General features: G+C 45.4%; 1 protein-coding gene across 1 annotated transcript in view; it reads right to left on the bottom strand.

Moving 5' to 3' along the window:
- Positions 1–8786: 8786 nt before the first annotated feature.
- Kiaa1841 (KIAA1841 ortholog) overlaps positions 8787–14184 on the bottom strand; it is a 49131-nt gene continuing 43733 nt past the window's right edge. Inside the window, exons 21-22 of the mRNA XM_032917176.1 lie at positions 11727–11818; positions 8787–10489 (exon numbers count right to left, since the gene is read on the bottom strand). Coding sequence (XP_032773067.1) covers positions 10453–10489; positions 11727–11818 — 129 coding nt within the window. The 3' untranslated portion in view covers positions 8787–10452. The remainder of the gene's footprint in view (positions 10490–11726; positions 11819–14184) is intronic.

Here is a 14184-nt window from a genome sequence, read left to right as displayed (position 1 = left end):
TGTTTCGTCAGTAGTGCAAGTCAAACTTGAGCATGTGTCCACATACTATGTCATGCCTTAGCACGTTGCTACACTTTGGGGGGAACTGAAATTGTTATGTAGCAGCCTGGGATTTCTGCAGCTTTCATTAGGCCTTCATCTCTTTGCTATTTTCCTACTGATTTTTAAAGAGCCTGTCGCCTGTTTACCCTAGCAATGAACCTGGCATGGTTTCGCCCCCTCTGCCATCCTATCCTTTGTAGTCTCTGATCCACGTACACTTTATCCTAGTGTGTGGAGTCTGGCATAACCTCAGTCTTTTCAAATTCTGTATTCAACTGTCCCGATGCTGTTCCCTAAGAGCCAGCTCCGGGCATGTGAGACGCCGGCTCTACAATATACTAAGTGATTTTCCTGAGCTTGCTTGTGGGATTTCTAATGCAGCTCAGAGATTGGTCGGTAATAGAGACTGATTTACTTTGCTTTTTTTGATATTCAGATTTTTATTTATTAAAACTTTCCATTACAATTTTAAAAGTTAAAAGTCTTTTGACCATGCCAGAGGCCTGTATGTGCAGCAGAGCAGATTTGTTTTAAGAATATTAACGGGCTGGAAAGATGGCTCAGTGGCTAAGAGCATTGACTGCCCTTCCAGAGGTTCTGAGTTCAAGTCCCAGCAACCACATGGTGGCTCACAACCATCTGTAATGGGATACAATGTTGTCTTCTGGTGTGTCTGAAGACAGCTACAGTGTACTCATATACATAGTAAATAAATAAATATTAAATAAAATGAATATCAGAAGGAGGTAGGAGATAAGACCTACAGGCATCTATGTACACACCTTCTGAGAGGTAGCACCATCCTTGGGTAGCTGGTGTGGTTACTAAGGCTGCCTTATATCCAAAATTATACCAAAGAAAATGATACAGCCCAACAAAGGAACAATGGCTCCTGAATGACATTCACGGTCATTTTCCTTGATTAGAGTATGGTACTGGGACAGATCCGCTGATACTTATAATCACAGATCGTGTGGGATTGAGCTTGGATACCACAGAGCTAAGAAGGATTCTGTTCATGGAGCAGTCATATCTCCAGACAACACGTAGGCCTGGGGAGCTCATCCATGCACCGTGTTCTAACTTCAACCTGGAGCCAGAATTCAGAAAAATTCCCAATCGAGTCACCCCGAGAGTAACGTGCTCTGTTAGCAAGACCAAGCTGCAGGGCGGGGCTTTGCGGCTCAGACTTTAGATCAGAAGGCTCTGCCTTTCACTCTGTTTAGATTCTGGACAGTAAACACCTGACTGCATTGTCATCGCCAGACTTCATAGTTTAGACTGTGCAGGGTTTTACAAGAGCCCAGGCTGCCCTAGAACTTCCTGTGTGGTTGAGGTTGGCCTTGTAGAAAGCCCCACCTCAGCTTCTCAAATGTCAGATTCAGATGAATCATTGCACATCCCTACCTAGTAGGGCTAGTCTGTCTCTTATCAAACTGAACCTTCTTTAAAGAAAGCCTAAGTAGATATTTTTCCATATGAACTTATAATGTATTCATCTAATTCCAGATTAGTATTTACTTTAATTTTTTAAGTTCATTTTATTTAGTATATGTGTGTGTGTTTGTATATGCATGTACATATGTCTACATGTATGTATGTCTGCATGTATGTATGTCTATACATGTATGTATGTATGCATGCATGTGTGTTATGGCATGGCATGAAAGTCAGAGGGCAACTTGCAGGAGTCAGTTCTCTCCTTGTACTGTGTGGGTCTCAGGGTTTGAGCTTAGGTCATCAGGCTGGGTGGTAGGAGCCTTTACTAGTGAGTCATCGCACTGGCCTGAAAAAATTGGAATTTATTAGATTCATACTTCTGGAAGCCCTTCCTCAGAGCTTCTAGGTCCTAATAACTCTTGTTTGTTTGTTTGCTGGTTTTGTTGTTTTTTCTTTTCTGAGACAGGGCTTTTCTTTCTGTAGCCCTGGATTTCGTGGACTTGATGTAGACCAGGCTGTCCTCAAACTCAGAGAGATCGCCTGTCTCTGCTTCCCAAGTACTGGGATCAAAGGCGAGCTCACCACCCCCTGTTCTAATGATTCTGCTTTCTTCCGTTCAGCCTTTACTTTCATATCCTCTTTAGTTTAAAATGATTTAATGTCTCTTTAGCTAATTCCTTTATAGGAAAGCCACTCTTGGGAAACCTAGTTTGTTTTCTTACTATGGTCTGTTCATGCTCTTTATTAAATAAATGATGTAAACTGCTAAGAAAAATAAACAATGAAACATGTAAGGTGGCTACAAGCTAAAAGGCATTTTATAAGTTGTCAATAACACAAAGTGAAATTGTGGAGCAGACGGCTCAGTGTTGAGCGCTTGCTCTTGCCGGGGATTCTCAAGTAAGCGCTCACAGCTGTCTCTACCAGCACGGGTGGGTCAGGTGCCCTCTTCTGGAGGCCGTGGGTACTGCACACACATTCATGCCGTCATACACAGAATAAAGTAAACCTTAATGAATCTATTACAGAACGGGATGAAGAAATGAATTCAGCAAAATCATCTGTGGCACGCACAGACAGATGACGTGAGAGGCAGCATCATTAGTCACTGAAAGGGAGCCATGAACGGAGCTAAGCCATTCTGGAAACTTGTCAAGCTTCACAACGCCAAGATCCTAGATAACTGCCTCAAGTCTAGGGAGGCCCTTCTACTCAAGTGTGAAAATTTAAGTCTTAAAAAACCTCTAAACATAAGTATTATAGTAAATAAAGGATCTGAAAAGATTCCCTAGAGAGTTAGCGTAAGGGGGGAAAGTTAACGTATATAATTATATTCTGAACTGAATTCCTGTAGGTTTGGTGGACCACACTGCAGGCCTCAGTGCCTTAATCTTAGTGCTTGGAAACAGAAGCAGATGGACCTCTGAGTTTGAGGCCGGCTTCATCTGCCGAGTTAGTTCCAGAATAGCCAGCTCTACACAGGGAGACCCTGTCTTAAAAATCAATCAATCAATCAAACAAACAAACAAAGACAGGAGAGTTGCTGGGCTCCAGGTCAGCCATGCCATCTCAAAACATGGGAAACTAGGAAAAAGCCTTCTATAAATAAAAGCACATTAAACAAAATGGAGAGAAATATGGTGCTGGAAGACAGATTAGTGTGCATGTGTGTGTGAGCACAAGCACACGGACAGCACACACAGTCTTAGAGCGTAAAGGAAAATAGAGACGATGACGTCAATACACCTGTCCCCTCCAAAGTTCAGTTGCCATCACTTTGGCGACATTAAGAAGTATTTTTGTTTTGTCTTACTGTGCAGCCCAGGCTGGCTTCAAACCTGCAATCTCCTGACTGGAGCTGAGGGTGTGCTGCTGTGTCCAGCTTCCTAGTCTGGAAGGCTCTACACAGCACTGGCTGAGCTTGTGTGAGGTCTCCTGTGTGGATGCAACCCAGAGCCCGCCCCTCAGGAGGTTAGCGTGGATCGTGGCTGCGGGACTACGAGAACGATCCTGTCCTCTAGAATAGCACAAGCCATGAGCAGACGGACTAGGAATGGAAAGAGCTGATAGCGTATGCCCTCGATCCCAGCAATCGGGAGGCAGAGGCAGGGGCAGAGGCTGGGGGTGGAGAGGCTCAGTGAGTTCTGAGGTCGCCTGGTCTACAGAGTTTCAGGACAGCTAGGGCTACACAGAGAAATCCTGTCTAGAAAAACAGGAGAAAATGTAAGAACGGGAGGAAGGAATACAAACGACCAGTACACATACAAGTGTAACCACACACTAAGCTCCCTAAGGCACACAAACAAAAACGCTGACACGACTCCACTCTCTCTGGACTAACGAAAACTGTAGACATTAGTATCCTGAGGGTAGGAATGGGAACGCTGTGACCTTAAGGCTGATAGTGACTTGTTTGGGTCCGTTAAAGGTGAAGGCATACATTTCCGTGCAGGAAGATTACTGGCCACACCTAAGCCTGGGAAGTCTCTTCCCTCCCTCAAGTGCCAGATGGAGCCTCTGTCAGCCAAGTCCCTTCACGCACAAGAACAACTTGTGAACCAAGCCACTGAGATTTGGGGTTACTGCAACAGGACTGTCCTGACTGATGTCCCAGTCGGAGTCACCAGTCCTGCTGGCAGCGGCCCATGCTGGAGCAACTCTGAAGGAAGACTTAACAGATTGAAAATGGACACGTCCATCAACCTACACACAAGAACAGTGTTCGTGGGAGACGGATGTCCATCAGAAGATGAGTACTGGAATGTAAGGTGGAAAACTGAAGCTAGGAGTGGCGGCACATGTCTGTAATCCCAGCATTCCAGAGCCTGAGGCAGGAGGATGAGTTCAACCTGGGTAATGTGCAAGCTTGAGGCCAGCCTGAGCCACAGAGTATCCATAGAGTAAGACACCGCCTAGAAAGAATAAAACCAAACTCAAGCCTGAACCGTAATGTCAACATTTACTGACAGGAAACAGAAAAATGTATTTTAGGAGACTTATTAACTAGGATACTATTGAGTAAGCTATACATAAGTTTCAGTTACCTGATTAACATATATTACTCTAAAAGGTTTAATTTAGGACCTAAAACCTATGTAAGGATATGTATAGCATGACGTCATCACATGAGGTTTGTACATTACATTATATTGTGGGTGCAAAATACGGGCATAATGACATTCACTGGCACAGTAAATATAAAGTCCAAGAAGAGGTTCACTTCTGAGACAGGAAGATGAGGTAGTGTCATCTGTGAGACAGGGGGAGCATTTTATTCCTAATGAAATGTTTAATGCTGTGCTGTTGGGCACTAGGACGGGCACCTAGCTGCTGTCCTACCCTCCCTATCGACCCTGCCCCAGCCCTGCCACTATATTGCTATAAATCTGCCCCATGGGAAGAACTAGGAGGGTAGGTCGGGTAGCCTCACAACTCAGTGCAGTTTAACAAGTATGTAACGTGCAACTTACTTTTATACATTATATAGGCTGTGGTTTTGCTAAGTTAGTAAAAATATTTGCTTAGAGGAGACGTGTTTTTTGTTTGTCTGCATTGATCTCTTTGCTTCTTTTGCTTCATTTGGAGTACTTAAGCATGTCTATTCTTTAGGTTTTTAGGACAGTTAGAGTCCAAGTACTTACAGACCCTGGAGAATAAAACATGCAAACCCACGATCTCACAATGGGCAGTTCTGGCTTTTGAAGGGCATAGACTGTAAAGTTAACCTTGTAAGTAGTCTCCCATGTTTGGTTTGGTTTCCTCCTAGACGTCTCTGTGCTGGCCGTTTCTGTCTGAGTGGCTTTCTCTCACAGTGTTCTGCCTCTCCCAGAGTTCCCACAGGTGCCCTCATGCAGAGCTGGCCCTGAGGACTGAGTATGTGCAGAGCCTAAGCCACAGCCTCTTGTGGTGACGTCCTGTGGTCAGAGTCCAGGCTCTCCCGACTCCTGTGTGCTCCTGACCACATTGGTGGTGCAGGGTCAGTGCTGGTCATTTAAAGATCAGCACACCAAACATCGTATTTCTAACTTACGGAAGAGTCACCTGGTGACCTTTAATATACCAATGCCACGCCCAGCTCTGAGCCATTACTAGAGGAGTCTTAACGCTTACTTATCAGACAAAATGAAGCATTATTAAAACAACAAAACCCAAACTGTCCGATCCTGACAAGGGAGTCAGCCTTCTGCCCCAAGTCTATGATTCTACACGATCAATGCCTGTGGCCAAAGTGAAACACACCAAGGATTTCTCTCACACATTGATTCACACATCATTTTACATAATGTGAATCAATTGACAGGTGACTACACTTCACCTGTTAATTTTGTTAAATTTGTAACTGAGAAAATATATTTAATCATAGGTGAGAATGGAGTTTCAAGTAACTTCAAATTTAACTAACGTGCAAACTGCCGCATTTCAGATGGTTCTTACGTATACAGGACGATTCCAACAGAGCTGCAGACCGCTAACCGTGTCAATGTGCTGGGTACAGAACAACTCAGACAACAGAGAGGTAGGCAGATTGAGGGGAGGCATAAGTCAGGCAGGCCCTGAACAAAAGCATCACAGTCTGGGGGACAAGGATCCAGGTGTTTACTATGTATGCCCCATGTAGTTATCGATGCTTAGTAAGTGTCCCCAAGGATGCTGGCAGGGTCACTTTGTGTGTGCCACTGCCCCTAGACAAGCCTCCATCCGTGGGTGTTTATCCATAAAAGGTAGGTTAGAATACTGCCCTGCGCTCGATGGGGAAGCCTGTGTGAGCACGCACACACCGCCATATTCATTCTACTATTGCTGAATGTCTGTGCTGACAGGGTCTCCTTTGAGCACTGCCCCTGCCCCACGCTGCTCTAGCAAGTGGCTCTGTGGAGTTCCTGCGGGGGACGAGTCATCCTTCTCAGGGCTTTGTCCTTCAGCACTGCTACTCAACTGTGCGTTTGTGAACGCACAGAAGGACTTGATGTCTGTGGAACTTCTTAGATGCACTAAGTTTTCGGCTGTGTTGACCCTTTGATATTCTTTCCCCACATTCACGATACGTACCCAGCTGAGATCAACAGCGCCATCTCTGAGAGTCTGTTCATACTTCATTTTCTCTGTACTACTGTGTTAAACATGAGTGTATTATGTGTTTGTTGCACAGGTGTGTGGTGGCGTGTGTGTGCAAGTGGGGTGCTAGCCATACTGTTTTTCAAGACAAAGTCTCTCACTGGAAGGCTGGATTGACTGGTTATCGGGTCCCAGGGATCTGCCTTTCTCGGCCTCCCAGCTGCTGAGATTGCAAGCAGGAGACATCATACATGTTTTTTAAAACATGGACTCTGGGGATTAAACTGTGGCATCTTGCTTATGCTCCAAGCACCCGCTGAGCCACCTTCTAAAGCCTATAATATTATTTTCATACAGAAAAAGCAGAGAAAGGGGTGGGTGAAATATAAGGATGGAAAGCAATTGCACGAGACTCAACACTAGTGGGCTCGCGAAGACGGCTGAGTGGGTTAAGTGCATAGCAAGCACACAGACCTGCCCTCAGACACTCAGCACACACATGAAGGTCTGAGTATGGCTGTGTATCTATAACCCTAATGCTGGGGCTGTCTAGCCATCACCCCAGCAGAAAAACGAAAACTCCAGGTGAATGAGAGATTCCTCTCGGAGGACAAAGATGGAGAATGGCTGAAGAGGGGAACTGAAAATAACCACCGGGGGGATGGAAAGATGCGTGTAATCTCAGTATAAACGCTACAGGGCCATCCCTGCAGGGAGTCGGAATGTGGTCAGTAGGAGAAGTTGAGGCAGTGGACACTTACTGCGATTGCTGGGTGGATTGGAGTAAGGCAGAGAGTATTAGAGTGTGAGTACAAAGTCACTCGTATTTCAAGTCACCAGAGCTGCTCTGTAACAGATTATACAACGCAGGAGTGGCAGCCGGGGGAGTCAGAGCGTTTGTAGCACTTCTGTAAAAGGTATGATGGTAGGGAGAGTGAGGCAGAGACAAACAGGTTCTGGTGACCCTCCCTTCCCAGGCCTGAACACACACATACGGGGCAGAAAAACACGCAGCAGCACTTGTTAAAGCACAACAGAAAGACACTCCTGAGGACCGCAGAGGCAGGTACAGTGACCAGTGCCATGCGGCATTGTAGTGGAGACCGACAAACAGGAAGTCTTAGCCCAGAGCAGTGGAGAGTCGGTGAATGGAAAACTAACAGGAAATATTTGGGGGAGGATGCTTCTGGCTAAAGTGATGGAATCAGATTCTCGTTGAGGACAAGCCAGGTGGTCAGACATCACCTGCAGACCAAGGACACTGATCATCCAGAGATGATAACCACGTGGTGGGCACTGTGGGAGGTAGGCATCCTTGCCAAAACAACTTAGCAGAGGGCTGGGAATGGCACTGACAAAACGGCTAAGTAATGACTCTTCTTGAATATACACACGTTCTCTCTCTCCCTCCCCCCTCTCTCCCTCCCCCTCCCCTCTCTAGTTCAGATGATAGGAAGAGGCACACAGACTTTCATCTTACAGAACTGGATGCTGCCTTCCAAACACGTAATAGCGTAAGCGCAACACTACTTGATCTTTATGGAGATATCATGATAGGCCACAAAGTACTGCGTTAACTATTTACACCTCCTAATTTAATCACTTCCAATAATCTATAACATTATCCCAGAATTAGCCTCCCGTACAGACCAGGTTTTAGGGAGACTGGGAGGGCTAGCCCACTAGCACTGGACTGGCTAAGGTCACCCGTGCCTCTGCCTGGGAGTTGCTCAATGATAGGAACAGGTTGGCTGAAGAACTGCCAGGCTTGGAGACAAAGGCTTTTAAGTATTTATTTAAATTTGCCATCAGCAAAAAACCCAAAACATACGACAATTTCAGCCTCAGGTACCTGGCAATTCCTGACTGAACATTGCAGGGAAAGGTAGCTCACACTGGGGCGATCGAGCAGCAGCAGCAGCAGCAGCAGCAGCAGCAGCAGCAGCAGCGCTCAGATCGCCTTTCCTGCGGCATTTCCCTCACGCCTGTCAGTGGGGATCCTATGCTGTTGACTGTGTACCTGGTCCCCTGTAGTGCTTCACCCTTAAATGCCTGGCTAAGCGTTCAGACAGGGTCTCGAATGGGGGATTTTCCTACTTCCGTTTCCAGAGCGATGGGGTGTGCCACCACACGCAAATAATAATCTTAAAACCTAGGATTCCCACAGCTAACTTTCCAGGGAAATATGCAGAATACAGAGCCTCCAGTCTTCTCAGACAGCAGAATGAGTCAGATCAAGGGACTTGCTCCACAGTTTTTGTCATTGCCATTTATTTCAATAAGTTTGAATTCAGAATTAATGTAAGGAAAGCCTTAAAGTACTTGGTAGAAGAAATGCCTGTCCGTGTATCACAGACAGACACAAAATAAAAAGCACATTCCACATGAAATCAGATTTCAACAAAGTCTGTTAACATCAGTCAGTAAATCAGCCCCCTCTGCAGAGAAGCAATGAGCACTTTCATCATTTGTGAAAATCAAAAGAGCATATTTCCTTCTAATTACAATGATCACAATTTATGCTTACATACATAAATCCAAATCTCTTTCAGAGAATCCAGGAGCCAACAGTAAGGCTGGTAACTCATGGGACTTACACATCACATTCAAAGAACACTTTCTTGAAAATAAATATGATAAAAGCTATTTCTGAAGTATCAGATAACTGAAAAGCATCTGTATACCAGAATAAAATTTCCAAATAGATATTAAAAGCATAAATAACAAATTAGGAGCTTCATATAGCAACTGAAAGATACTAAAAATTATAATTTTTTGTGTGAACTAGGTGTAAATCTTTTACAAGATTTATTCTCTGAATAATCCGAAGATGTGAGTCACAAGGCAAAGGAAAACTAAACATAGAAACGGTGTACATCTCATGGTTCTCAGAGACCCATAAACAATTTCCAAACACGTAACAGTACATGCTTACAGTCTGGAACAAAATTTCCCTGAGTGTGCTGTCTACCTGGTTAGAAAAAATTAAAAACATGATCTGTAAAATAGTTTTATTTGAACGTCTCCTCTATCTGGGAAGTTTGAAGCCGTCTCTAAGTGACTAGCAGTCCCTTGCTGTGAGGGGGTTGAAGGAGACTCAGAGGATGAGTGGGTGTGAGAAGCCTGCGCTTGCCTGTGCCACAGAGCTGAAGTGACCCAGCACCAGGCAAGCTCACGCTGCCTTCGGAGGGCCAGTGTCACTAGCTTCACAGAGGAGAAGGGCAAGGACCGCATTTTAGGCTCCTATGATTTACAGATAACTGTGAAAAATTGAAAGAAACAGAAGGTGAACTAACATTGAACTTTCCATATAATAATCCTGAAAGATGAACCCTTCTTGACCAACATAGTACTGCGATGCCCTCACTTGAAACTCTACTAACACCGCGTCGGGATCGGTCACTCCCTAATCCACACAGCTAAATGTAACATCACCGACAGCTCATTACACAAACTCATTTCCCAACGCTATGCCTAAGACTCCACACTCCCCAAACATACAGTGGTCAGTATACTGCACAGTGACACTCCCAGGCCTGTGCCCTTAATTTCTTAGGGTCTTACCAACTTAGGCCTCTTCTTTGTCAAATAAATAAAGGGCAACAGATATTAGGAATATTAACTATGTATGCAATTATTTTCTACACAGCCTAGAATTATACAAAGAGGAATTTATATAGGAAAATTTATATATACAGTTAAGATTTTAACGAAACCTAACTATATATTTGTGTAAGCATGATTTGTGTGGTCTGCAGGGATAACTAATGGAACACCTAGTATCACCGTAGCATGATTTGTGTGGTCTGCAGGGGTAACTCATAGAGCACCTAGCAGTCAGTGTTTGAAGATCTTCCAGGAGTGAGCATTTCAGATGTCCAGAGTGTGCCTTCGCTCTTTTTATATCTAGGGTCTTTATGCAGGACGCCCTTGACCAAAACGACTTTTAGACCTAGGTTTTTTAAACAGAAAACAAAGTCAGACTTCTAGACTTCGGGCTTCTAGAACAGCAGGATGCTGTTGCTGCCTTCGTCTGTCTGTCTGATAACATCAACATCCTGTGAAACTTTGTGCTGCTCGCCACAAGTCTTCTAAAACCCCTGGAGTGAGATGCAGTTTGGAATTCAGATATTTTTAAAGTAATCTTTGGGAAGAGAATATAGTCCGTCTACTGCAGAGTATACACAGGTCAGGAGCAGACCTGTAATGAATGAGTGAAGGAGCACAGTGTTGCTCAGGGAACAGCGCACGCTTAGAGTATGACAAGAGCAAAAAGCACAGCGATCGTCACTGCAGTTCAAGGGAGCTGAACACAGATGGCTGAACGTCTTGATTTCTGAGCTTCATAGAGTTCAGAATTACGGACCAGGCATATTAGCATCTCTCGCACTTGTGCCCACATCTCTGTAACTTATGCAAATGGCACAAGACTACTAGTTAGTTCTATTATGAAGTAAGATGCTATCATATTCAGGAAGGTTTCTGATAAAGAATAAGACATCCTATTGCCTTCTTTGCAAATGGGTCGAGCTAACCAGGTCTGTCAACCATTTGGGCAGAATAAAGCCTTAGGAAAGTTGACTGTTCAAGAGACTTTTGAAAAAATGCAAAGCCTAGTTAAAATGTGGGTGAACTGTGTTCTCTCTGGTCAATGATCACTTCCACAGCCTGAGAATATACTGCCCTCCACTCCACAACACACTCTGCCTATTTCTACACTGAGAGAGAGCGAGAGAGCGAAAGTGAGGGAGGGAGGGAGGGAGGGAGGGAGGGAGGGAGAGAGAGAGAGAATATATACACAGAACAGGAAAGATGCTTTAGGGATCTCCAACACTGACACACACTCTACTCATAGTCACGGCAGTGTTGCCAATCTGTACGACTGGATGAGGAGCACTACTCAGCACTGTTGTTACTGACACAGTATTGTTACTGTTTGGTGCTGAGAGATCAAACCCGGGGTGTTGGGTGTGCTAGGAAAGCACTAGGAAACCTCTAGGCTGGGTACTACTGCTCTTTTGTATCAGCTGACTTGAAAGTTTGTGCCCATGACCTTTTAAAAATATTTTAAGTTAAGATCCACTCTGACTTTGATGAAATAAGAAACTGAACTCATACTACACGCTTTTAGTATTCACATGATTTACTCTGCAAAGCTAGAGCATCCTGCTTGCTTCCTGCTGATTTACCTCTGGTTTTTGTCTGAGATGTTTTGCCGGGCAGTGACAGGCACTGAGGCTTTGACTTGGGCTTCAAGCCTAGAATAAATGCCTCCTGCAAACTGTGAAACAAAGGAGGAGGTTAATTTACTTGCAAGGAAATAAAGTCTAACACATAACATGACACACTTCCAACTTTAGAAAGTAATTTTAGTTTTGATCTATAAAACTCAGGCCTGTGATGTATTATGAACAGTAAAACTTACCATTTTAGCACATAATTTTGGTTCTTTGACAAACGTCTGCAACTGTATAACCTTCAGCAATGAACACACAGACCAGTCTTACCACACCTAAAAACATCCTCAGTCTGTCTGAGGCCACTCATCTAACACCTCCATCAGCACCCGTTCTCTTCCCTCGTCATACAGTTTAGCATTTTCCCACAACACAAGGCATACAGAATTGTGCAGCACGTGACACTTTCCATCTCTTTCTCCTCCTAACTTAGCATAATGTACAGATTTGTCCGTGTCGCGATACGTATGTGCACGCGGCTCTTACTCTACACGCTTGTGCTCCTGTGGAGGCTGGAGAAAGGTATCAGTGGTCCTCAGTGCAGTCTCCCACTGAGCCTGGAACTCACGTTATTTTCAGCTTGGCTGCAGCCAGCAGGTCCTGCTCTCTGCACTCTCCGGGTGCTAGGTTCTAGGCAGGCACAGGAACACGCTGGCTCTTGTCTGGGGCTGGGATCAGAGCTCCAGTTTTCATCTGCTTTTAGCCACTGTGTGATTTCTCTGACTCTATTCCTTAATTTTTAAAAATATGTGTAGTTTATTTGCAAAATCCAGAACTCTCCTTTCCCCTGAGGGAGGGTCTTATGTAGGCCATGCTGATTTTGAAATTACTAATAAGTAACCAAAGATGAACTTGAACTTGTGACCCTTCTGCCTCCACCCTTCGAGGGCAGGGACTGTGCTACCCCCTCTGCTTTATGTAGTACTGGAAATCAAACCCAGGCCTTTAGCATACTGGGCGAGCATTCTACAACCTGGATTACAGCCCTAGCACCCAAGTACTCTTAAGCCTGAGGGTTATTTGAAAGAAAAGGGTTTAATGAGATGTTAGAGAAATTACCGGAAAATAAAGAAAGGGCAGGTCCTGGAGCACAGCTCCATTATTAAGGCTCCTGGGGAGCTGAGTCAGTGTACAGTGAACTGTAAATTAGAAGTATTCAACGGAACACAGGTGAGCAAGTGTCCTTGTGGGATGGTGGAACATCTGTAGGGTATGGGGGGAGGCCCCAGGAGGCAATGGGGGTGACTCTAGATGAGACCAGAAGACATGGAGTTTGGAGTGGCCACCTCCTGTAGCCAGGCAGGACTCCTAGTGGTGGGATGAGGACACTACCCTGTCCACAAAACCTTCGACCCCAAATCTGTCCTGCTTACAAGATGTGCAGGACAGAGACAGAGCAGAGACTGAGGGAACGGCAAGCCAGTGATTGGTCCAGCTTGAGGCCCAGCCCATGTGCAAGAACCGACTGTCTGCAGTGCTGCACAGGGGCCTTGTCTAACTGTCGTCTACCAGGCTCCAGCCAGCAGCTGAGGAAAGAGACACAGAGACTCGGCCACGCAGCAGGTGGAGCTGGAGGAGTCTTGTGGAAGAGTTAGGGGAAGGACTAAGGGACCCAAAGGGGATAGGGACTCCACAACAAGACTAATAGAGTCAACTAACTGGGGCCCTTGGGGGTTCCCAGAGACTGAACCACCAACCAAAGAGAGAGTGTGGAATGGACCTAGGCTCCCTACACATATGTCTTCATGCAGGTCCTCCAACAAGTGGAACAGGCTGTCGCTGAGGCTGTCGCTGAGTCTGTCGCCTGCCTGTGAATCCTGTTCCCCTAACTGGCCTGACCTGTCTGTCCTCAGTACGAAAGGATGCACTTTGTTCTGCAGTAACTTGATGTGATACCCAGGGGGCCCCCACCCTCTCAGAGGAGAATGGGAGGGGAGAGGTGAGGGAGAGGCTGTGTGTGTGTGGGGGGGGGGATGGGAGGAGGTGGGGCCTGCAATCAGGACATAAAGTGAATAAATAGGTAAATTAATACAAGGAAAAGTATTCAATTGTGGCTGTCACCCAGCCTCCCCCTCCCAAGTGCTGAGACTATGGGCGTGCACAACACACACTGCTGTGAGTTAAGCTTCCCCTATCTCTTTTGCAGCCCTTTTAAATCCAGGCAATCTCAGAATTTTGCCACATTTACCAGGTCAAGGACATTGTTTTGGGATCTTTCTAGCTTTTCACAATTATGAATACTGCAGTATAAATGCGCTCCTTCACAGAATGGCCCTTCCCGTGCTGTCCTACAGACTACAGCAGAACGGTGTCTGCTTCACATCCTCACAGGCACCCAAACGACGTCTGAGGCCTCACTGGAGGCTGATTTGTGCTTTGTAATGACTAGCGATGCCCCATTTGCTTGTGC

Source organism: Rattus rattus, chromosome 11, assembly GCF_011064425.1.
Source record: "Rattus rattus isolate New Zealand chromosome 11, Rrattus_CSIRO_v1, whole genome shotgun sequence".
Taxonomy (NCBI): Eukaryota; Metazoa; Chordata; class Mammalia; order Rodentia; family Muridae; genus Rattus; species Rattus rattus.
Note: the sequence above shows the minus strand (reverse complement) of the source record. Positions and strands in the feature narration are given on the sequence as shown.